The sequence below is a fragment of the Bufo gargarizans genome, chromosome 7 (assembly GCF_014858855.1).
Source record: "Bufo gargarizans isolate SCDJY-AF-19 chromosome 7, ASM1485885v1, whole genome shotgun sequence".
Taxonomy (NCBI): domain Eukaryota; kingdom Metazoa; phylum Chordata; class Amphibia; order Anura; family Bufonidae; genus Bufo; species Bufo gargarizans.
Window position 1 is genome coordinate 14,346,230 of NC_058086.1, and position 25,395 is coordinate 14,371,624.

The 25,395-nt window shown below is 43.5% G+C and overlaps 1 protein-coding gene across 1 annotated transcript in view; it reads left to right on the plus strand.

Moving 5' to 3' along the window:
- Nucleotides 1-24,076, plus strand: part of TNRC6B (trinucleotide repeat containing adaptor 6B) — a 101,958-nt gene extending 77,882 nt beyond the window's left edge. Inside the window, 16 exon segments of the mRNA XM_044301510.1 lie at nucleotides 441-486; nucleotides 600-748; nucleotides 5,548-5,718; nucleotides 7,678-7,803; nucleotides 7,910-8,041; nucleotides 8,772-8,870; nucleotides 11,486-11,519; nucleotides 11,522-11,647; nucleotides 11,837-11,962; nucleotides 12,290-12,466; nucleotides 14,042-14,188; nucleotides 14,998-15,081; nucleotides 15,513-15,749; nucleotides 19,083-19,153; nucleotides 19,944-20,083; nucleotides 22,930-24,076. Coding sequence (XP_044157445.1) covers nucleotides 441-486; nucleotides 600-748; nucleotides 5,548-5,718; nucleotides 7,678-7,803; nucleotides 7,910-8,041; nucleotides 8,772-8,870; nucleotides 11,486-11,519; nucleotides 11,522-11,647; nucleotides 11,837-11,962; nucleotides 12,290-12,466; nucleotides 14,042-14,188; nucleotides 14,998-15,081; nucleotides 15,513-15,749; nucleotides 19,083-19,153; nucleotides 19,944-20,083; nucleotides 22,930-23,299 — 2,235 coding nt within the window. The 3' untranslated portion in view covers nucleotides 23,300-24,076.
- Nucleotides 24,077-25,395: the final 1,319 nt, after the last annotated feature.

Consider the following 25,395-nt stretch of genomic DNA (forward strand, 5'->3'; position numbering starts at 1 on the left):
CCATCATCCATTGACTATAACGGTAAAAAAAAGAAATTAAATTAAATTCCGTCATATAGTCATTATTTTAACGGAAAGAAAAGTCTTGTAGGTAGAATTCTCTTCTGCCAAGTATACTGGAAACCTAACTGATGCAAAATAGGGATTAAAATACTTTTTTTTTTTTTTCGTTCGTCATACGGAACAGAATAACAAAAATTTGAGTGCTGATAAATAAGTCCTAAGAATATGAGCATTTTTTTTGTATGTTTTTCCTGGCTTTTCTTTTCATTATTATTTGGTTTTTTAGCCTTTTTCTCTCAGATGCTTGTGCTGAGGCTACCTTGTCTGGTTAATGTCTCGAGTGGTTTTAGAGTGGCACTTAGTCCTTAAATGGTCTCCTGTCCCTCGTTCTCAATCTACCACACTAATTGATCTGTTCCATTTTTCTTCCTATGTAGAGCCAAGTGGATGACTCATCTGCTAGTAAGATGGACCACCCCGTTGGTGAGTTTTATGTTTGCATTTTAGTCCTTTTCTGCATGAAAACTAACATCACCTTTCCAGCGATTGAGTACCAAAAGTTAAGATTGTACCCCTTGGATTTTTTTTGTCCACAGGTGTTCTTCCAGATAAGAAGTTTGAGGCGGACAAGCGGGGAGTGAATCTCGGGGATTTCAATGATATGATGCGGAAGGACCGCTCTGGCTTCCGTCTGCCCAATTCCAAAGAGATGGGAGCCGCAGACAGCGGGCCTTATTTTGAGAAGGTGAGCATTTATCTTTGTGGTCAAGTCAGAAGGCTTCCCCATCAAAACACGTCCCTACCGTTCTCCATGATCAAGAGGCTTCTGTAAGCTCAGTTTACACAGTTAGGGTATGTGCTCAAGGCTTAAAATACACGTTATGAAAATCCAATATGTATTTGCAGCAGGATCCATGGCAGGATTTCCCGGCTGACCACGGAGCTATGGCGCAGATTCAGCTTCGGATTAGACATGTCAATAAGGCTAATCTGGCTACACAGCAGATGTATATAATAAGGCGACACTGTTTTCCATTGGAGACAATGGGCAGTAGATTTCAGCATGGAATACGTGCCATTATCCGTGTGAAATTTAGGCTGCGTGAACATGCCCTAATATTGTGATAAACATAGTAAGCGGAACATTTTTTTTTATGTAGGTCTGTTATGGTCTTCCCTAATTTCCAATTAGTGACTTCTGATTTGGGACTTGACCACAGACGTAACTAGAATAGGCTGGTCCTCACACTAAGCTTTTATATGCTCCACCTGCTCCCACACACTTATAATTAAACAATAGGGCATTTATTAATGCTAGTGTTTAACGCCGGTCTTATTAACCCCTATACCTGGCTGTGGCTCCGCCAAAGATGTGAAGAGGCGCGGGCCTCTGCATAACTTCGGTGGATCCTCCGCCACTTCTAAATGTAAGCCATTTTCTGAGCTGCCTTACATTTATACCGTTTTCTATGCCTAAAACGAGCATAGAAAATAGTAGAGACGGGCCTGCCAGCCCTTCAGTGCACACGCCCACTTTTTTTTTTTTTTTTTTTTTTTTTTTTTTTTTAGACCTGGCTTGAGCGGGGAGAAGTCGCAGATTTCTGTTTAATGACCCCCTAAATCCCTTAACCCCTTAAGGACATAGGACGTACCGGTACGCCCTATTTCCCGAGTCCTTAAGGACCAAGGACGTACCGGTACGTCCTGACTTTAAAATCGGCATTCCGGCGCCGCAGGGGTTAATTTGAACAGGATGCCGGCTGAAATCATTCAGCCGGCATCCTGTTAAAACGCCAGGGGGGGTCATGTGACCCCCCCGTGTCGGCGATCGCAGCAAACCGCAGGTCAATTCAGACCTGCGGTTTGCTGCGCTTTTTGCAGTTTCTGATCCCCGCGGTCCCTGACCGCGGGGATCAGAAACTTTAGAGTGTCTAAAATCAATATAGTGCACCCCTGCATGATTTGATGGCAGCGGGTGGTGCAGGGGGGGTGTCGCAGGCGGTGGGGGCGTTGCGGGAGGCGGGCGGTGCGGCAGGCGGGATCGCGATCCCCCGCCCGCCTCCCATTGAATAATCGTTGGTGTACAGTGGGTATACCAGGGTGCCAGCACATTGCTGGCACCCTGGTATAAACGGCTGACATCGTTGATGCGATGTCAGCCGTTTAACCCTTTCCATACAGCGGTCCGTACGGACCGCTGTATGGAAAAGGTTAACAGTAAAAGGGAGCTCCCTCCCTCTCCGATCGGGGGGCTGCTGTGCCTTTGCAGCCCCCCGATGGGAGAGGGAGAGAGCCCCCAGACAGCCCCCCCAGAGCCCCGTCCTTACCCTTCCCCGTCTGCGCAGTTCTGACCATAACTGAGCAGACGGGGAAGGTTCCCATGACAAAAGGACGCCTGCTCAGGCGTCCTGCTGTCCATGGTGCTGAACAGATCTATGCTGAAACATAGATCTGTTCAGTGTAAGTAAAATACAGTTACAGATACCTATATAGGTTCTGTACTGTATTTTACAGACATCAGACCCACTGGATCTTCAAGAACCAAGTGGGTCTGGGTCAAAAAAAAAAAAATAAGTGAAAAAAGTTAAGATAAAAAAAAAAACAACATTTATCACTGAATAAAAATTAAAAAAAATAAAATAAACTACACATATTAGGTATCGCCGCGTCCGTAACGACCTGATCTATAAAACGGTCATGTTACTTTCCCCGCACAGTGAACGCCATAAAAATAAAAAAATAAAAACTATGAGAAAATTGAAATTTTGCCCACCTTACTTCCCAAAAAAGGTAATAAAAGTGATCAAAAAAGTCGCATGTACGCCAAAATAGTACCAATCAAACCGTCATCTCATCCCGCAAAAAATTTGACCCTACTCAAGATAATCGCCCAAAAACTGAAAAAACTATGGCTCTTAGACTATGGAAACACTAAAACATCATTTTTTTTTGTTTCAAAAATAAAATCATTGTGTAAAACCTACATAAATAAAAATAAAGTATACATATTAGGTATTGCCGCGTCCGTATCGACCGGCTCTATATAAATATCATATGACCTAACCCCTCAGGTGACCACCATAAAAAATAAAAATAATAAATTGTGCAAAAAAAGCAATTTTTTGCCATCTTACGTCACAAAAAGTGTAATAGCAAGCGATCAAAAAGTCATATGCACCCCAAAATAGTGCCAATCAAACTGTCATCTCATCCCGCAAAAAATTAGACCCTACTCAAGATAATCGCCCAAAAACTGAAAAAACTATGGCTCTCAGACTATGGAGACACTAAACAATTTTTTGGTTTTAAAAATGAAGTTATTGTATAAAACTTACATAAATAAAAAAAATTGTATACATATTAGGTATCGCTGCGTCCGTGACAACCTGCTCTATAAAATTACCACGTGATCTAACCTGTCAGATGAATGTTGTAAATAACAAAAAAAAAAACGTGCCAAAAAAGCTATTTCTTGTTACCTTGCCGCACAAAAAGTGTAATATAGAGCAACCAAAAATCATATCTACCCTGAACTAGTACCAACAATACTGCCACCCTATTCCGTACTTTCTAAAATGGGGTCACTTTTTTGGAGTTTCTACTCTAGGGGTGCATCAGGGGGGCTTCAAATAGGACATGGTGTCAAAAAAACCAGTCCAGCAAAATCTGCCTTCCAAAAACCGTATGGCATTCCTTTCCTTCTGCGCCCTGCCGTGTGCCCGTACAGCGGTCTACAACCACATATGAGGTGTTTCTGTAAACTACAGAATCAGGGCCATAAATAATGAGTTTTGTTTGGCTGTTAACCCTTGCTTTGTAACTGGAAAAAAAATATTAAAATGGAAAATCTGCCAAAAAAGTGAAATTTTGAAATTGTATCTCTATTTTCCATTAAATCTTGTGCAACACCTAAAGGGTTAACAAAGTTTGTAAAATCAGTTTTGAATACCTTGAGGGGCTTCCAAAAACCATACAGCGCACCTTTCACTCTACGCCCCGCTGTGTGGCCGTACAGTAGTTTACGGCCACATATGGGGTGTTTCTGTAAACGGCAGAGTCAGGGCAATAAAGATAGTCTTGTTTGGCTGTTAACCCTTGCTTTGTTTGTGGAAAAAATGGGTTAAAATTGAAAATTAGGCAAAAAAATGAAATTCTCAAATTTCATCCCCATTTGCCAATAACTCTTGTGCAACACCTAAAGGGTTAACGAAGTTTGTAAAATCAGTTTTGAATACCTTGAGGGGTGCAGTTTATAGAATGGGGTCATTTTTGGGCGGTTTCTATTATGTAAGCCTTGCAAAGTGACTTCAGACCTGAACTGGTCCCTAAAAATTGGGTTTTTGTAAATTTCTGAAAAATTTCAAGATTTGCTTCTAAACTTCTAAGCCTTGTAACATCCCCAAAAAATAAAATATCATTCCCAAAATAATTCAAACATGAAGTAGACATATGGGGAATGTTAAGTCATCACAATTTTTGGGGGTATTACTATGTATTACAGAAGTAGAGAAACTGAAACTTTGAAATTTGCTAATTTTTCCAAATTTTTGGTAAATTAGGTATTTTATTATGCAAAAAAATTAATTTTTTTGACTTTATTTTACCAGTGTCATGAAGTACAATATGTGACGAAAAAACAATCTCAGAATGGCCTGTATAAGTAAAAGCGTTTTAAAGTTATCAGCACTTAAAGTGACACTGGTCAGATTTGCAAAAAATGGCCTGGTCCTTAAGGTGAAAATGAGCCTGGTCCTTAAGGGGTTAAAGAGGTTTTCTTAGACTTTTTAATACTGATGTCCTAAGATGGAGATCTCATGTCATCTCCGTCACGCGGCCTAGGTGCAGCACAGCCCCATTGAAGTTAATGGGGCTAAGTGCGATACCAACCAGCTGCTGTGCTTGTTGAGCACAGAGAAGACCACAGTACACAGAAATGGCAGACCCCTGCCGAACAATAACTGATGACCTATCCAAAGGTAATCAGTATTCAGTATAACCCCCCCCCCCCCAAAAAATATATATTTCCCTCTCCTCGCTGGCTGATCCTCTCTTTGGCCCTGCACACCGGTACGGTCACCTTCAGAGCCTTGTTTGTCAGACTCTGCAAGGCCTGCATTGCATCCCTCCATACAAGAGTCTTGGTGCCATTCCCCACTTTGCGGTATATATGCCACATTCAAGCAGACTCCTGATTGACAGCCTACAGTCTATAGCCACCTGTAACTGGCCAATGGAGACCGCACTGCAGAATGCCATGCAATTATTATTAACAGTTACATTTCTTTAAACCCTGAGTGGAATATATGTCCTGTCTGGTTCATGAACGCCACGTTTTGTATAGATATTGATGGATGGTGCCTTCCTAGGTGATCTTTTATGGTGGTGTTTTTTGCATGCTGTCTACTTAAGAACAGATTTTCGAATGTGATTGGTAGAACACTGACACATCTTTCATTTGCACTCAATAGAATTTCTCTGTCTGTCTCTCCTTTTCCCTCTCGCCTTCTGCTGCATCACTAACCAACACCCCTTGACTGGCTTTAGCTGACTTTGCCTTTCTCCAATCAAGACGGGTGCCTTGGGGACGAGGCTCCGTGCTCTCCCTTTTCTCCCTCCCCCAGCTACAAGCTATCTCCCTCCGGCTCCTCGCTCCCATCCGTGGGCCTGGGGGCTATTGGTTCGGGCCTCAACCCCCAAACCTTCGCTGCTAGACAAGTAAGAGTTGTGTGCTTTGGATCTCCTATTAAGGCAGCCTATCTGTGCAGTGGAATATTAAAAACCATATTGTTTGGACCCATTCTGTATAAATGATAAAGCTCTGAATCATTGATCACAGTAATTACTTTTTAAGTTTAACCATGACCCTCCAATAGCTTTGTCACTAGATATTTGAAAGGGTTTCTGTCACCAGATTTAACCCCATTAAGCTAGCTGACATTAGCGATGTGCTAATGTCAGCTGATCCTAACTAGCCTATTCCTACTTTTATCTAGGACCCTACCTACCTTTCATAATATGCTAATTAGCCTCTAGGAGCAGAGGGGCACGTTGTTCCTGCTCCTAGAGGCTCCGTTCTCCCACCTTTGTCGCCTCCCTCCAAGTCGTGATTGACAGGGCCAGGCAGCGCTCGCATCTGTCTGCCAGCCCTGTGCTTTGGGGAAACCTCGCACCGTTCAGTATTCGGCACAGGCGCGGTAAGGAAGGTGGCAGCCTGCGAGCGTCTTTCCCTCACTGCGCCTGCACCGATTTCACCAGAGCTCAGGGCTGGCAGACAGATGCGAGATTCTGGAGTAACGGGGGCATAGGTAAAAGTAGGAATAGGCTTGTTAGATTCAGCTGACATTAGCACATTGTTAATGTCAGCTAGCTTAATAGGGTTAAATATGGTGACAGAAACCCTTTAACCTATAGCATGGCCTGTATTTTACAATCACTGAGGTTTTGGGGAACCACCCAGTGCAGGTGAATGGTTTTTGTTTGCAGAGATTTTTCCCATTTTATATATGCAGCGCCAACCTATTCCTCAGCGCTGCCCAGAGATTGTCTCCCCCATCTGACACACAATTTCTATTGTTTTTGTGGATTAAAACAAAATATACTACTTTATTTACTCTAAGTATAAACCTATAGTACGACCTCTGTCTAGTGTTCTGTGCATTTTGTCCGCATCCAATCTGCATTTGTTACGGGTCTGATGTGAACCCATTCACTTCAGTGGGGCGGCAAAAGATGCAGACACTGTGGACTGTCCCCATCCGTATACCCGTACCGTGGCACCCTAAAAAATATAGAACATGTCCTATTCTTGGCCGCATTACTGACAAGGATATAGGACAGTTCTTTTATGGGCCAGACATTCAGTTCCACAAAATGTGGTGGGCATATGGCCGGTATCAGTTTTCTGCGGACCGCAAAAACTGCAACTGCTGTGTTCATGATTCTTTAGCACTGCGCAGTATGACGGGGCAACATGGTGATACCACCTGTTTCCTTTCTTTTGTGTTTCTGTAGCCTTCTGATGGTGCTAGTCTTGCCATCAAAAAACTTCTGGACCTGTTATAAGTAAATACGATCAATATAAGAATGGTTCCATGAAAATATTAAGGCTTTGTATAGAACGTTTAAGGGGTCTGTGACTTTATATGGCTAACAAAACCCAGTACATTTAGTACTCAAAAAACATAATTATTATTTTTTAACAAAAATGGTACTTGGAACTATCCAAGAGCTTCATGTCAGCATAGGTTTACTTCAGTGACTTTAGCTGTCCTTTTTGAGTTTCCCCAGTTGGAGGATGTTTGTGGATTTCACTAATTATCGCTTCAGCTTCTGTTTTTTGTGCGTTTCTCTTCCTTTCCTTTTTCTGGAATGTGGTAGTGTAGTGGGGGATACCTGATCAGAACATAAAAGGGGTTGTCTAGTTTCCAATATTGATGACCTATACTCAGGATATGTCATAAAAATCAAATCGACGGGGGTCTGGCGCCCCCGCCGATCAGCTGTTCGAACAGACAGCAGCTCTCGCTATCGACTGATATACACTGCTGACTTGAAGACAGGCCATCAGTATTGGAAACCAGACAACCCCTTTAATGTACAGCAAATAATTTTTTACTAAAGTACAGGCGCCAAAAAATAAATAAATAAATTCTTCTCTTGCTTTCCTGCACTTAGGGTGGCAATCACGGTCTGTTCGGGAACAGCGGTGCACAATCGCGAGGCATGCACAACCCTGTGCCATCGCTTAATTCATCTCCCAACCTCCGGGCACAAGTGCCTCCCCAGTTCCTTTCTCCCCAGGTGAGATCATAACCTATTCTATGTGTTATTTTTTATTTTATTTTTTTGGCAGCAATTTGAAAAGCTTTAGATTTGTTTTACTTATTTTTTATTTCTATTATCTTAGGTCTCAGCCTCAATGCTGAAGCAGTTCCCTAACAGCAACATGAACCCTGGACTGTTCAACATGGGGCCCCAACTCTCTCCTCAGCAGATTGCCATGCTGAGCCAGCTTCCCCAAATCCAGCAGTTTCAGCTGGTGAGTAGAGAAAAGCAATAGTACCAACATAAATCTCGTACATGCAGACCCATAGCAAACCAGAGGGGAGGTTTGATCTAAGGCTACTTTGACACTGGCGTTTTAGATTCCATTTGTGAGATCCATTCAGGGCTCTCACAAGCGGTCCAAAACGGATCAGTTTTGCCCTAATGCATTCTGAATGGAAAAGGATCCGCTCAGAATGCATCAGTTTGCCTCCGATCCGCCTCGATTCCGCAAGCAGCGTTTTGGTGTCCGCCTGATGATGCGCAGGCAAACGGATCCGTCCTGACTCACAATGTAAGTCAATGGGGACGGATCAGTTTTCACTGTAACAATATGGCACAAAAGAAAACTGATCCGTCCTCCATTGACTTTCAATAGTGTTCAAGACAGATCTGTCTTAGCTATATTACAGATAATCCAAACGGGTCCGTTCTAAACAGATGCAGACTGTTGTATTATCTGAACGGAAGCGTTTGTGCAGATCCATGACGGATCCACACCAAACGCGAGTGTGAAAGTAGCCGAATATGTGCGGCCAACTTGAGGCCAAATGGCAGAGCCATGTGCTGGGTGCTATAGGGTAACACCCCAAACCCCTGCTTATAGCATGCATCACCATTTTATTTATCAGGAACCCAGGTCTGACTTTATCTGTGCCGTCTGCTAAGTGCAGCATTACTGTATGGTGTTTGTATTTTTGACTTGGCTGTATTTATTTCTTCAGGCCTGTCAGCTCCTCTTGCAGCAACAACAACAGCAGCAACAGCTGCTGCAGAACCAGAGGAAGATCTCGCAGGCCGTCAGGCAGCAGCAAGAACAGCAGGTAACCATCTACCTTGTACCTGAAATTCACTTCTGATCAATTAGAGGGTGTGCATTTTAAATGCAGGTTCAATCTTTATGAATGTACCCTTCTCAGCCTTGTGACCTTTCTGAGTGTCTCTCCCCCTTTTCTGAATATATGTGGATGTTACAGAGGAGCCTCTTCAGGGGACCTTCTAATGCTCAGTAGCGTTGGGCTCTGTGCGTCGTCCCCAACGCTACATGTGGTGCTCTCTCCAGCACTCTGTCTTCCGAGTTGGATTATGGTGGAGGGGGTAAATATGATGTATGTGCGCAGGCTGTGAGTGCACCATAAGTTTGGATTCCCCCTGCCCCAACTAAGCTGACCTGCTTCTGCGTCAGCGGCTATTAGAGCATGCGTCGCCGTCCAGGCCTTCTTCTGCGATCTGCCTCCGAACCCTCCGCTTCAATTCTTTCCCCAGTGGATCCTCAGAGTCCGGACTGGTCCGGTTCTCGGTGGGCGCACCTGACGGACAAGTGCGTCCAGGTACTGGCCAGAACACTGTGTGTCGCCGGCACTTGAGGTCGGGGCTTCGGCAATGTGGTAGGCCGTAACCTAGGTATGTGTCGGGGCCACCTCCAAAGTTGGCGGAATGCGGCCAGACCTGTCCCCTGCTGCTCTGGAGTTTTCAAATGGAAAGTGGGGTTTTGAAGCCCCAGATGGCGATAGATTGAGGTTTTTGTTGGAGGAGCAGTATTTCTTGCGTCCTCTCACTAGCGCGCCAAGCCACGAATGTACCTTTCTATATAAACTCGTTTCTACGTATCCTCCATCTACGTGGGTGAATTCTAATTATCTGTAGTCTGGAAAGAAGTGTGGTCACTGCTTGCTTAAAAATAATAAATTCAAACGCAAAAAAAAAAGGTTTGCAGTAAAATAAATATAACAATGTATTTTTCCCAGAAATTTTTATTTTGTGTTTAAAAAAGAAGAAATGGTCACATATATGGTACTGCTACAATTTGAATGACCCATTTAGTAAAGTTGACACGTTAATCTGCATATTGTAAAAAAAAATAAAAAATAAAAAAAAATGCAAACTACAACATAATAGATTTTTTCCTCATTCTTCTACTACAGCTAATTTTATTGCCTGTCATTTTATTAAAAAATGGGGTTCAGAACAAGGTGTAACAACTGTGATCTTCTGCTTTAGTCTAGTTTCAGACGAGCGTGTCCTGTGCGGAAACCACATTCCGTCTGCCAGCGTGATTCCTTTTATGGACACTGCTCATTTCTCAGGAGCACATGGCATTGTACTGACGTATAATGCTGTGTGTCTCTGCATGACCTGTATCTACTGAATCAACATACTGACAGCATTATGTCAGAATAAGGGCTCATTCACAGGACCTTAAATGAATGGGTCTGCAAAAGATGTGCACATCCGTAGTTCCATTCTGCGGCACCGCAAAATATATAGAGCATGTCCTATTCTTGTCCGCAATTACGTTTTGCATTTTCTGTAAAGGGCTGGCCGTGTACATGTTTTTTGGATCTGCAATTTGCGGACCACAAAACACTGGCATCTGAATTCTGTAGAAGTAAGGTTATGCAGAGAGATACAGCATTATAATGCCGTGTGCGTCTGAAAAATGAGAATTGTGCATAATGGGGAATTACACTCGCACACGGAGCGTGATTTCCATACAGGACACGCTCGTCTGAAACAATCCTTTTTTTAGTCCTGGCTTCTCTCCTCCTTGAACTTGACATGGCTTGGACTTTCCACTCTGCCAGTAACTCGCCTATTTTCGTAACTCCCAAATGAATGGAGAGAGACTTGCGCGCATGGCCACCTCTCCCTTTATGACAGAGCAAGACGTTCCCCATTCTCCCAGAGGTGGGAACCGCTCCTGTAAGAGATTTATGGGATTTACAGATGGGAATGTGTTCGATTTTCAACTTGTTATACTTTTTTACCATGTCAATTTAACGCGATCCTTTCCTCTTCTTTTTTTTGTTTTTTTTTGTTTTATGTTTTTTGTTAGTTTGTCAGACGTGTTAGGCCCCCAACTCCCACGGTAACCCCTTTTGAGGGTGCCAATCTGGTGACAGATGGAACCCCTAATTTTACCTAACCTACTATCTATTCCACGATTGCACGAATTTTAATCTAGTTTTAAACCAGCACCTGGATCTGAATACTTCTGTCATTTCTTGCAGTCATTTACTGAAATCTATCTGTTTAAGCGCCACCTGCTGTTTGCAATTTTTTTTCTAACTTCTTGCAGTGATGAATAGGTAAATCTCTGGATCCATGCGAGTTACAGGGCTGGTTCTAGCTTTGTTAGAAAGAGGTGCACAGTTTACTCAAAATATGATGTCTGATTTTCATTTTTTACATAATTCATGAATAACCCCTTTAAATGCCCAGCTGTAATAACATTTCTTGCACAACATTATAAGTAGGTGGCGAAATTATGCCAAGAAGTTATCCAAGAATTATTATTATTTTTTCGTAAATGCTTAAAAAGCTAGTGAATATGTGTGTTATACATGTATTTGCTCTTTTTCAGTGGTCTCTAGCCTTACACATTTAGTTTTGCTTTTTGTAACGTTATTATTGAATTGCTTATTGATGCTTTTTCCAGCAATTGGCTCGAATGGTAAGCGCCCTCCAGCAGCAGCACAGCAGCAGAGGCAGCCAGGAATGAAGCACTCTCCTTCTCACCCAGCTGGACCCAAGTCTCATCTTGATCCTGTAGGGCTCTCAGACATGCAGTCCAAAGGGCACATGCCTGGATACGGATCAGGTTAGTGATGGCCTTCAAAGAAATGTGGATTTTTGACAGGTGAACTGGATAGATAGATAGATAGATATAGAGAGAGAGATGGATGGACTTGGTTTTGGATGATGGAGTCATTTAAAAATATGATTAGTTCAAAACTGATTTATTGCAACTTATATATAGCCTTAAAATATAATTTCTTGCCATCTCTAGGCTTTAGCTCAAGTGGAATGGATTACGGAAAAGAGGCTGGAGTAGAATCCCGCTTTAAGCAGTGGACATCCATGATGGATGGGTTACCTTCTTCAGTGTCCCAAGATGTCAGTCTACCTAAAAATGGTAAGTATTATTATAAAGATGCCCCATGAAGCTAAATTACCATGTGGTGCCAGATGACATGATAGGAAAAAATTAAAGATTAGTAAAAATGTCTAGAAAGCAGAAAGGAGACCTCTAGATGATCACATGTGGCAACATCTTTTTTTAAAACTGGATTCCTCCAACAGAAATCTATTGCACATATTTATCTGTAAATGATTGGAAGGAAAGCTAAGCACTGCCAGAGCAGATGCCAGGACGGGCGAAAAGTGTACATTTGGTGGTTCGAATAGTGAAGAAAGTCGCGCTCTGAAGTATTTTTATAATCTCCACTCTTTCTAATCTCAGGCTCCATTGCACCCCCAGGGAAGAATCGTGGTGGTTCTCCCTACAACCAGTATGACATGATGCCTGGAGATTCTGTAGGATTGCATGGAGGGCCAACGGGTGACAGCTGGTTACCTGCCAAATCACCTCCTTCGAACAAAATGGGAAGCAAGTCAATTAATACCAGCTGGCCCCCAGGTGAGTCTTTCAAGTTTTAGTAATGATTGTACATATTCATTTTGAATCTTCAGGTTGCTGACGTCGAGGCTGTGCTGCATATTTGGTGTGGCAATAAAAACACAAAAAATGCATGTGTTTTTTTTTTAGGCAATATACCTGCATTTATGGTGCATTTTCTTCCAGCAAAGGGAAAAAACACAGCAAAACTGAATTGCACCAATTACAAAATAGTTACATTGGTGTAATTTGTTTGCTATGTTTTCACCCTTTGCTGGAAGAAAATGCACCATAAACGCTGGTATTTTGATGCAAAAACCTCAGTGCATATATATTTTATTTTTTTATTTTTTTGCCACCTCCAAAATGCAGCACTGCCATGAAGTATGGCAGCACCCCTAGTTGTGAGTATGGGACAGTAGATCAACGGTGGGGCTGGAACTCACAGCATCATTGATCACTATGATGCAGTAAGTTCAGCTCACATGAGCCGTGGCCAACCCAGGCCGTTACTTAGTGGCCTTTACTCAGTCTGCATTTCACAGACCACACATGGCCATACGTTCCTTGGTTCCTTGATGTGTTTGTGGAATTCAAAATCGGAAGTGGATCATAAAAGGAGAGAAACTATTAAGGACAGTTACTACTACTATTTTATTTTTTAATTCACTCCTGGTTTTGGCTTCAAAAACTGCATTGCAAAACCTGAAGGTTAAGCTCAGCCTTAGACTATATTTAAAGGAATTTGATATTGATGGCTTATCCTCAGGATAGGTCATCAATATCTCATAGGAGAGGGGTCGACTTCCACCCATGAGCTGTTGGAAGAGCAGTGCTCACCAATACTCCCACCCATCTGATACTGATGACTTAACCTGAAGATGCGCCATCAATATCAAAGTCTTACATAATACCTTTAAACGCTGCAACTGCCACCCACTTGTGGTTAAATCCCCACCCACTCTTTATATCTGCGTGCTTTTTAAGGCAAGGCCCTTGTTTTACCCACAAAAAAGCTTCAGCTATTGGCTGCCATGGGTGGGCAGGGATTTGGCAGCTGCAGAGTGTTAGCCCAACATAAGGCCCCGTTCACATCTCCATGTCGATTTGATGTCTGGAAAATGTATCCTTGTTTCATCCGTAAAGATGTCCATGATGAATCTGTGTTTGGTCCATTTGTCTGTTTTTCGCCTCCATATTCCACGGACACTGCTCAGCTCAACACTAATTTCCAGAGCTGCTCCTATTATTGGTCCATGAAACCCTAACAGAGCATGGATGTCATCTCAAAGGGCATTACAGACTAAAGTGTGCACCAGTGTGAACAAACTCATTAAAATCAATGGGTGCATGTGCTGCCCGTGGAATAAACGGTTAGCACACAAAAAAGGAAATGTGAACGAGTAGTGTGATGGCTGCTAGCTGTCATATTTTTATTTATATGCAGTTTTACGAATTATTTCGTGATTTCCTTGTCATAAACTATCTTTAGTGATTTCCTTGTCATAAACTATCAAAATGTGCAAGTTTTCCTCAACAAACATGCAGTGTTCATTGTAAACATAATTGAAATCGTTGTTTTAATGCATTTTGCAGAGTTTCAACCAGGCGTGCCATGGAAAGGAATTCAGAATATTGACCCAGAATCCGACCCTTATGCTACCCCTGGCGGTGTGCTAGGGGGTCCAGCCCCATCTCCCATCGTAGATACTGACCACCAGCTACTGCAGGACACCCCAACAGGTAAGTTGTTAATCAGTATTATCACCTTAAAGGGGCTGTCTGATGAGAACAGCTTCTGTGAATAGGGGATAAGTGTCTTATCAGTGGGGATCCAGCAGCTGGGGCCCTCACTGATAAGTCACTGTCCTTACGACAGGGGCCTGTCCATTGGAATGTAGCGGCAGGTATACGTGCATGTCTGCCATTTCATTCAGATCTGTAGAGATAGCCGTGTACAAGTGCTCAGCTATCTCGGGCAGGCCCATAATGGTAAATGGAGCAGGAGGGCACACGTGAGTTCGCTCCACTCAAATGGCAGAACATGTTTACTATGAATAAATGGATCACAGACAGAAATGGCTCAAACGGATGGCAAATGGGCATTACTTTTGCACAGGATCCGTTTGTTCATTTTTTACAGAAGAACATAAAATGAATATGATGTGAACTCTCCCTAAATGCCATATAATCATCTCACAAACACATTGGTCAACAATAACCAGAACGTGACCAGCCTCTTTAATCTTGTAAGGGCACAATCACGTGACGCAGCTGTAAGGGCCGCACTGGGCCCTGTATCTGCATCGTAGCATGCTAATAAATTTCTCTTCTAGGTAAAATGACAAAAAAGTTGCAATTTACTCCAAAATAAAGACCAAACCTGTTTGATAAATCATTGCCTCAGTATCTACGGTAAATTATTGTATGTGTTCTAGGTTTCACCACAGGAGGGCAGTGCAATCTCAATGTTCTTGTAATTCATGTACTTTTTGGGCAAATTAACATGGGCAACGCAGCAGATAAGTATTTTCTGGTATTTCATCTTTTAGGGTCCACTTCTTCCCTCAACACCTCGCTGCCTTCACCTGGTGCCTGGCCCTACAGTGCCTCAGAGAATATCCACAGCACTTCAGGTATTGACTCTATATAATGTATAAAGTCCTAGATATAATCTGAAATATTTATATTCACTTAAAGGGTTTTCTTGGATTATAATGCTGATGAATTGTCCTGGACGGGCCATCGATGTCATATTGGTGGGGCTCAAACAGCTGACCCTGGGGGAAGGGTGCGCCAGAGTTGGACCTCCACCAATCTGATATTGATGAACTCTTTTACTATCAGAGCAATCTTCAGCAGTCCCATAGAGAAAGAACGGAGCAGCAGCGCTCAGTGCCTAGACTGCTACTCCAATCACACCTGTAGCGGGACCCCCGTTCTCTGTTTCAGTGGAGGTCTCAGCTAGTTTTATACTATCCGTTGGATACGGGATGATAATGAAACCTGGCACAATGTGGTATATGCTGCTTTACAAAAAAAAAACATGTGCATTTTGTTTTACTAGCACTCTCAGCAAAGTTTGGAGACTATAAATCCACCTGGTCACCAGACCCCATTGGACACAACCCCTCACATCATTCAAACAAGATGTGGAAGAATCAGATGTCCAGGAATAGCCCTGGGCTGCCTCGCCCCCCTCCAGGGCTCACCAACAACCCCAAAGTCAACAACTCCCCCTGGAACAGCACAGCCCCTCGGTCTGCCAGAGGATGGGGGGCACAGGACTCCAGGATTTCATCTGGTAAATGATGAATGGACCTTCCCTGTTCTTGTGTTCTAAGCTTTCTTACCTTGTATTGTTTGCTCATGTTTCACACTGCATGGTCGCATTACAGTTTAGATTTCTTATATATATTTTTTGGGGATCCAGTGATGTTTAGGGGCAGCTAATTTGACATTCACTAGGACATGCATTTTTGTCACCTTTATTTTATTCGTACAGCGCATACATTTTGTTTACCAGCTGTAGTAGTCTCCTGGTTGGATGCTACAGCTGTCACTCAGCAGAGGGGAGGGGCTGTGAAGCAGCTTAAAGGGAACCTGTCACCGGGATTTTGTGTACAGAGCTGAGGACATGGGTTGCTAGATTGCCGCTAGCACATCCACAATACCCAGTCCCCATAGCTCTGTGTGCTTTTATTGTAAAAACCCAAGGGCAGAATATAGAATATTTGACACAGTCCTGACCGCAGTATCTGAGGAAAGGGATTTAGGAGTAATTATTTCAGAAGACTTAAAGGGCTTCTGTCACCCCACTAAAGTGATTTTTTTTTTTGGGCTGGTGAAATTAGTTATATTGCGATATATCACAATATAATTGTGTCACTTACTTTGATCCAGCAGTTTCTTCAAAAAACGAAGTTTTATCATATGTAAATTCGGTCTCTAACAGCAAGTAGGGCGGCTACTTGCTGCTAGCTGCTGCAGAAATCCGCCCTCTCATCGTGTTGATTGACAGGGCCAGCCGGGATCTCCTCCTCCGGCCAGCCCTGTCGGCATTTCAAAAATCGCGCGCCTCTGTGGATTCGGCGCAGGCGCTCTGAGATGAGGAGGCTCGTCTCCTCAGCACTCCCTCAGTGCGCCTGCGCCGATGACATCACCGAAATAGAAGACGTAATCGGCGCAGGCGCACTGAGGGAGCACTGAGGGGGACAGAGCGCCTGCGCCGAATCCACAGAGGCGCGCGATTTTTGAAATGCCGACAGGGCTGGCCGGAGGAGGAGATCCCGGCTGGCCCTGTCAATCAACACGATGAGAGGGCGGATTTCTGCAGCAGCTAGCAGCAAGTAGCCGCCCTACTTGCTGTTAGAGACCGAATTTACATATGATAAAACTTCGTTTTTTGAAGAAACTGCTGGATCAAAGTAAGTGACACAATTATATTGTGATATATCGCAATATAACTAATTTCACCAGCCCAAAAAAAAAAAATCACTTTAGTGGGGGTGACAGAAGCCCTTTAAAGGTGGGAAGACAATGTAATAGAGCAGCACGAAATGCCAGCAGAATGCTTGGATGTATAGGGAGAGGTATAAGCAGTAGAAAGAGTGAAGTGCTTATGCCGCTGTACAGAACACTGGTAAGACCTCACTTGGAGTATTGTGCTCAGTACTGGAGACTATATCTCCAGAAGGATATAGATACTCTAGAGAGAGTTCAGAGAAGAGCTACTAAACTAGTACATGGATTGCAGGATAAAACTTACCAGGAAAGGTTAAAGGACCTTAACATGTATAGCTTGGAAGAAAGAAGAGACAGAGGGGATATGATAGAAACTTTTAAATACATAAAGGGAATCAACTCGGTAAAGGAGGAGAGCATTTTTAAAAGAAGAAAAACTACCACAAGAGGACACAGTTTTAAATTAGGGGGGCAAAGGTTTAAAAGTAATATCAGGAAGTATTACTTTACTGAGAGAGTAGTGGATGCATGGAATAGCCTTCCTGCAGAAGTGGTAGCTGCAAATACAGTGAAGGAGTTTAAGCATGCATGGGATAGGCATAATGCCATCCTTCATATAAGATAGGGCCAGGGGCTATCCATAGTATTCAGTATATTGGGCAGACTAGATGGGCCAAATGGTTCTTATCTGCCGACACATTCTATGTTTCTATGTTTCTATTGTGTAAAAAAAACGATTTGATACATATGCAAATTAACCTGAGATGAGTCCTGTACGTGAGATGAGTCGGGGACAGGACTCATCTCAGGTTAATTTGCATATGTATAAAATCGTTTTTTTTACACAATAAAAGCACACAGAGCTATGGGGACTGGGTATTGCAGATGTGCTAGCGGCCATCTAGCAACCCATGTCCTCAGCTCTATACACAAAATCCTGGTGACAGCTTCCCTTTAATGCAGAGAGCACTTAACAGTGAAGCCCTGCCTCCAGCGCACTTGCAGAAACCAAATTTGGCACAATAAAACTTTATATTCGCACTACTCCTGATGCGAAAAACTCCACTAAAAGTATATTTGTCCTGCTGTTCCCAGCCGCTACTTACTCCTGGTAGCCATTTAGCATGGTCAAAGCTGCTGACAGATTCCCTTTTAATTTAACCGTTCACCTTAGGGTGCATTCACACAATCAGAGGGACAGCAGACAAATATTTTCCTCACATTTTTACTCTGGATAGATCATCAGCATCTGATTGGACGGGGTCAGACACCCAGGATCCCCGCCGATCAGCTGTTTGAGAAGGCAGCAGCGCTCCGGCCTTCTCATTGTTTACCGCTGGCCCAGTGACGTCACGACTAGTATCACTGGCCTGGGCGCGGCTAAGCTCTGTTCCCTTCAATGGAGCTTAGCCGCGCCCAGGCCAATGATACTAGTCGCGACGTCACTGGGCCAGCAGTAAACGGTGAGAAGGCCGGAGCGCTGCTGCCTTCTCAAACAGCTGATCGGCGGGGATCCTGGGTGTCTGACCCCCTCCAATCAGATGCTGATGATCTATTCCCCCCCCCCCCCCCCCCCCCCCTGATTTCAAAGCCCTTTCCATGTTGAAATTAACGGGCACTGTCAGTAGATTGGAGCGTGCATGGTTATCGGTGAGTCTGATGAGAGAATAATCAGTTGAATTGCGAGTTAGCAGCAGTGTGTGGCTGGCCTTAAAGGGAACCTGTCACCTCCTAAATGCATGTAAACCCGCCAGCAGTACCTCAGGGTAGCCTGCAGTGTGATACTAATCATACTTTTCATCCTGCAGTCCGATGCTGCATAAGGTCAGAAAACTAACTTTTCTCCTCCGTCCGCTCATGCGCGAGACTAGGGAAAGCGAAGCTGAATTGCGGGCTGTCACTCAAAGGCAAGAGGAGGCATGGTTACCTTGACTTGATGCAAGGAGGCCGCTGCCCCTTTGACTTCATGCCGACATGCAAATTGGTGCGGACAGAGGATAAAAGATAGTTTTCTGACCTTATGCAGCATCGGACTGCAGGATGAAAAGTATTATTAGTATCACACTGCGGGCTACCCTGAGGTACTGCTGGAGAGTTTACATGCATTTAGGAGGTGACAGGTTCTCTTTAATATCAGAAAGTATAAACTATGCTTTTTTTTAAACTTCTATAGGATCTACCTGGAGTGATGGCAGTTCTGTGCGCCCTAGTTATTGGCTGATCCTTCTTAATCTTACACCACAGGTATGTTGTTCATTGACGATTGTAGAAATAAGTTTAGCAAATATTTTTATTGTTTCCATGTGGGGCTGAAACGGTTACTCGATTAAATTGCGTAATTCGACACCCAAAAATCTTCGCTGCAAATTTTTTGCATCGAAGATTCGTTTGTGTCATGTGACCACGGAGCGGGAGTTAAGCGCTTGCTATAACTCCCGCTCCGTGGTCTCCCGCTGCGCTTGGAATACTCACCTTTCCAGCAGGGGGCCTCTGGACACTTCACAGTGCGTCCATGGTCCCGGGTTGCACGGACCACCTAACGTACATACGCCATGACCTGAAGCGCTGTGTGACCCTGCTGGAAAGGTAAGTTGGTGAAACCGAGGGGGTGGGGGCGTGACTAAGGTTGGGCGTCCGGAGTGCACAGCGTCATAGCAACCAATGACTCTGTGCAATCCGGGTGTCGGGAGGAGCAGGGCAGTAGAGACTATGGCACAATGGGGGGGGGGGGGCGGAGAGCTGATGGCACTTGGGTGGCGGAGAGCTGATGGCACTGGCGGAACGGACCTGATGGCACTGGGGGAACTGATGCACTTGGGCTGATCGCACAATGGGGAATGAAGGGTGTCGGGGACTAATGGCAGGGAGTCTTATCAGTCTTTATAAAGGAAAACAGTCTAGTAATTAATTTTTTCTTATTAGATTACTCGATTCATTGTAAAAAAAAAAAATCGATAGAATACTCTATTACTAAAATAATCATTTACTGCAGCCCTATTTCCGTGATATTTTTTTTCATTTTTTTTCTTTGTAGATCGACGGCTCCACACTCCGGACGATCTGCATGCAGCATGGCCCCCTGCTGACATTCCATCTCAACCTCACCCAGGGCACAGCTCTCATCCGATACAGCACCAAACAGGAGGCAGCCAAGGCCCAGAATGCCCTGCACATGTAAGTCAAAAGCATTTTTATAATAACTGGAGAAAAGGAGTGCTAGCTATTTGAGTCAGAGGTATCTGTCTAATTTATTTATTTTCCAGGTAAGTAGTGCAATGCTTAACCACTTCTCCCATAAAGATCCCCTTCCTGTATTGATGAAGAAAAGCCTTTTCCAACCCCAAAAGCTCTGTTGCCTAATCCCTCGGTACTTTCAGTACCTTGTTGCCACTACTTCCTAAGCTATGAACTGGTTAAATTAAAGCCTACACCTATGCTGTCAGTTTGTATTCTGTTATTTAGTAGAATCTGACAGAATATAAATATTTTATGGTTAAGCATTTTGGATTTTTATAAGAGACTTGCAGTCAGCTGGCAAGCACACATCTACCTAGTCAGAAGGATTTATTTGCAAGTATTTGGTGACTGATTCCTTTTAATCTGTCACCAAATACTTGCAAATGAATCCTTCTGATTAGGTAGATGTGCGCTTGCAAGCTGACTGCAACACGCTTTGTCCCGTCTTCATTGGTGGCTCCAATTCTGAGAAATGTATTTTATTTTATAACTTTATTAAGCAAATTAGACCTTTGGTGCAACAAAGGTGTTGCTGTTGCTCCACTGCGCACCCACCACCCAGCCTTATCTGAGTGACAGGCTAGGACTCAGGGGTAGGCAACCTCCGGCTCCCCAGCTGTTGTGAAACTACAACTCCCAGTATGCATACTTGCTCTGCTAAGAACTCTCATAGAAATGAATGGAGCATGCTGGGAATTGTAGCTTTCCACAACAGCTGAAGAGCCGCAGGTTGCTGATCCCTGGGCTAGGTAGTGTAGACCTAATCACACCTGGCCTTGTTCAGCCCAGTGATCAGCGCAGTACAGTAATGAATCTGTACCAGACATGCGCTGATCAGAGGCGAACTCACATCTGCAAGATTTCAAGGAAAGGCGTGATTACATCTACACTTCCTGGCCCAGTCACTCAGAGTGGATTGGAAGGAAAGGGGGGTGGAGCAGAAAGTGGGTGCAACCAAGGGCTTGTTTGCATAAACTAAAATGTCTAATTTCTCGGAATTGGGGCCACCGGTCAAGACGGAACAAAGTGCGTTGCATTCTGCTGACAAGCGCACATCTACCCAGTCAGATATTTACAGGTATGTGGTGACAGATTCTCCTTAGAGATTTTCTACTTTAATAAAAAGAAATATAGAGGTGCTTATTAGTGTCTAAATGCCCACCAGATGTTGCCATGATAGATCAGAAGTAATTAATTTTAGTTGTCTTGACTATCCCGGTGATGAACTTTTGTTTTAATGCCGGCAGGGCTTGTTGTGCGTGGAATTACCAATTAAAATGAATGCAGTTTCCATGATTTCTCTCCCCTCTCACAGACATAGCCTCTATTTACAGCCTGCATGGTTCTCTATTACAATTTCTAAGGCAGTGCTGGGAAGAGGGTATGCAAATGAGTTCTTAACAAGCTGTGTTTTTAATACCACCAGAGTTAAGGTAGCTATTCTGTAAGTCAATGTTTGACCTTTTAAAAGGCCTTGAGACATGAATTGGATAATAAATAAGCCAGCATCCCATCTGCAGACAGCTGTTTCAAGGCGATTGCCCCTCATCAGTGCAGAGCAGAGAGTACTCGCATAACTGGGCGAGAGGCCTAGGTCAGGATTTTGGGGACTACAATAAAGGTAGTGCTGTATTTGCTCCCTCTTTACACTGTTCTTTTGCTTCCCGGCATGTGAAACACAATCCTCCAGAGTATTGCAGATGAGAGCCATGTGATGTCTAGTACATCATGCTGCACATGTTTGGGCACTCTCCATTGAAATGCATTGCGATAACGGTATGTGATGCGATATTTTAAGGGAATTGTGCTAGAGGTCTATTTGCTTGGATTTTCAAGGCAAAAGCATACACAAATTACTGATAATGCAGAAATGTAGTTATGCTTAACTCAAGAACTGAAATGCACAGTGTTTTTCAAAATAAAACATCTTTTACTAAATTAAATAACATATTTGCATTACTGCAAAAGTACAAAATGCAAAACTTGCCATTTTCTTAATAGCACTACACAGAACAGATAACTAAAATAGAATAAATAAAAGAACATTTGTTCATTAAAATAACGACTTGCCTTCAGCAACTCCTCCCTCCCCATACTGTAACTGATGTATCGACGGCCGCGCTGTGCAGCAGTCCCAGATCTCCAAATCGGCAGTAGCTGTGTTTTTAATGTTTAGAAGAAGGGAGTCCAGCTTGGTGGGTTAATTTTTATTTAAAGAGGACCTTTCACCGATTATTACACTGTGAACTAAGAACACAGACATGTAGAGCGGCGCCCGGGGATCTCCCTGCACTTACTATTATCCCCGGGCACCGCTCCGTTCTCCTGCTATGCCCTCCGGTATCTCCAGTCACTAAGTTATGGTAGGTGGAGTCTGCCCTTATTCTTCTGTAGCGCTGGCCAATCGCAATGCAGAGCTCACAGCCTGGGAGAAAATAGCCTCCCAGGCTGTGAGCTCTGCGCTGCGATTGGCCAGCGCTAGAGCAGAACAAGGGCAGACTCCGCCTACCATAACTTAGTGACTGAAATCTCCGCCTACTATAACTTAGTGGCCGGAGATACCGGAGGGCATAGCGGGAGAACGGAGCGGCGGCCGGGGATAATAGTAAGTGCAGTGAGATCCCCGGGCGCCGCTCTACTTGTCTGTATACTTAGTTCACATTGTAATAATCGGTGAAAGGTCCTCTTTAAGTATGTTGCACATACTAACTGAAAAACTTAGTAAATGTATTTATTTTAAAGCTTTGTGCATTCATTATATATGTTATACCTCTACACCCTAGGTGCGTTTTGGGTAACACGACCATTCTGGCGGAATTTGCAACGGATGATGAGGTGAGCCGTTACCTTGCACAAGCTCAGCCACCAACTCCCTCTGCTCCTGGCGCAGGCTGGCAGCCTTTGGAAGTGGGACAAAACCATCAGGCTGAATCGGTAGGACCAGCCCTTAACCTTTTTGGAGGGACTACAGGGCTGGGACAGTGGAGCAGTGGCGGTGGTGGTAGTGACCTGCCAGGCGTATCCCTATGGGGTACTCCAAGCTACTCATCCAGCCTGTGGGGGGTGCCCAGCACAGAGGACGCCCATCGGATGGGCAGCCCTGCCCCTTTACTACCCGGTGATCTATTGGGAGGAGGGACCGACTCAATATGAACTTTTGAACTTTCAACTCTGACCTCGTGACCTTTCGGAGCAGCAGCAGCACTAACTTGACCTTTTTGTGTTTTTGGTTTTTTTTTCTTATTTTTTTTCTTTTTCAAAACTTGCAATAAATACATTTTTTTTTAAACGTAAGTTGAAAAAAAGAAAACTGAAAGTCAAATCAGGTGGGTGTGAGTCAAGACTCTTGATCGCCAACTTACAAATGCCTGCGGTCACTATTAAGAGTGTTTTTTGTTATTTTATTCCCTTTACTCTTTTTTCATTTTTTTCTTTTTGTGCTTGCAATTTCCTTCCTCTCCCCCCATCGGAGATCAGAAAAGGGGGGAGGGAGGGGTCCTGAAAGAAATGGTCTGGGGGGAAGGGAGATGTCGAAAATGAAAGAAGAAAAAAAAAAAAAAAAAAAAAAGGACAAAAACACATATCAGTCTTGAAATACTTGAATAATGAAAGCCAATGTTGAAAGACAATGTGAATTCACAAAACCAACCATTTAAGAGTCATTTTGTGCTGGGGGGTTCAGAGTGGGGTGTTTTTGTTTTATTTTACATGGCATTTTTTGGGACTGCTGAAAACAAATTATGTTGGTGCAAAAGTTATTATTATTTTTTTTTTTTTTTTTTTTTTTTTTTTGAAGATGCAGGGAAGAGGGGTATTTAAAATCTAAAAAATAAAAATAAAAAGAACCAGTTTGCTGCCAGAGCGGGCTGTGACATGTCGCACATTAATGCACTAAAGTTCTCACTGGTAGCAAAGTGCTTTACCCATTAATAGAGCTGTTTTGTGTTCGGGGTAAGTGAGTGAAATGCTCCTCTAACATGCATTTAATGAACATTTCAAGGCAAAAAGTGGCAACATAAGCACCTATTTCTTTCCCAGCTTGGGATGGCGGGTGGTTGGCATGGCTGGCATAGAAAACCAAATTGTATCTTGCTCATCTTGTATTGTGTACTGTGACAGTCATGACTTTTATTTTGTCTCTCCCTTTCACCCGGTTGCCCATTGCGGGCACACCTTTCAAAGATTTAATGTAACTATCCAAGATTGTTTTTTATGGTGTTCCTCAAGCATCTGCAACACGCTGCAGGAAAAACTGCCTGCCGGGGGCATAGGCTTCCAGTTAGATGACTATTACAAAAAACAAAACAAAAAAACTCTCCCCCCACGTGTTAGGTTGTTTTTGTGTTGATTTGTACCCTTTTGTTATGTTCCTGGGAGCTATGCATATTACAGTGCATTAAGTCCACAGGATCCGTATGTTATATTTGCTGCCAGAGAGGCCTTCACTTTCTAGATATGTTCTGGTAACCGAAGGGTCAATGTCTGAACGCTGATCTCTTATGGGTGGCACTTAGAATTTATAGTTGCCTCATGGATTCTTGGATGTCTGTGTCAAAATGCAATGCGAAGATGGCCAGTGGCACAGCGGACTTCCACAAAGAACAGCACTTGGCACTCGTCTATAGGGTAATTCTGTATGGGATTTGTAAGATAAAATTAAATGACAGCAATGCACAGTAGTAGATTGTGTTCGGCTTGGTTAACAAGCCTTGTGTACTTGCTGCATATATTGCACTGCCAGTCTAGACACCTGTACCTGAACCATCGCTTTTATTTCCGCCTCCACTGAATACCAGTAGCAGCCATTTCTAAATGATCCTTTTACCACTGCAACAGGCAAAGTTAATGCAAACTAAATCTCCAGGTAAAACCTCAATGTCCATTTAATGCTTTCCTTCCGGGCCTCTAACAAATTCCAGCCCTATGTAAGTCTCAGGGCTGTAATGTGATACGAGTGACAAGCCAAGTTTGCCTTATATCGGATACGTTGGTTGTGCCTGAATCCAGTCTTACAGACCAACCCAATGGGTTCATGCCCAACGTGCGTGTTTAATATAATGCACCTCTGGTTGTCACTGGTTTGTGTAATCTGCTGCTAAGTCTATTGCTTCTTTTTCATAACCTGCGGATCTGCATCTTTGAAACACTCGTGTTCTCATTACTAGTGTTATTATAAGGGGGGAAATTACAATATATTTCCATATTTGTGTGATTGGCACAAATCTTACATTACAGATGGGCACAGGGTC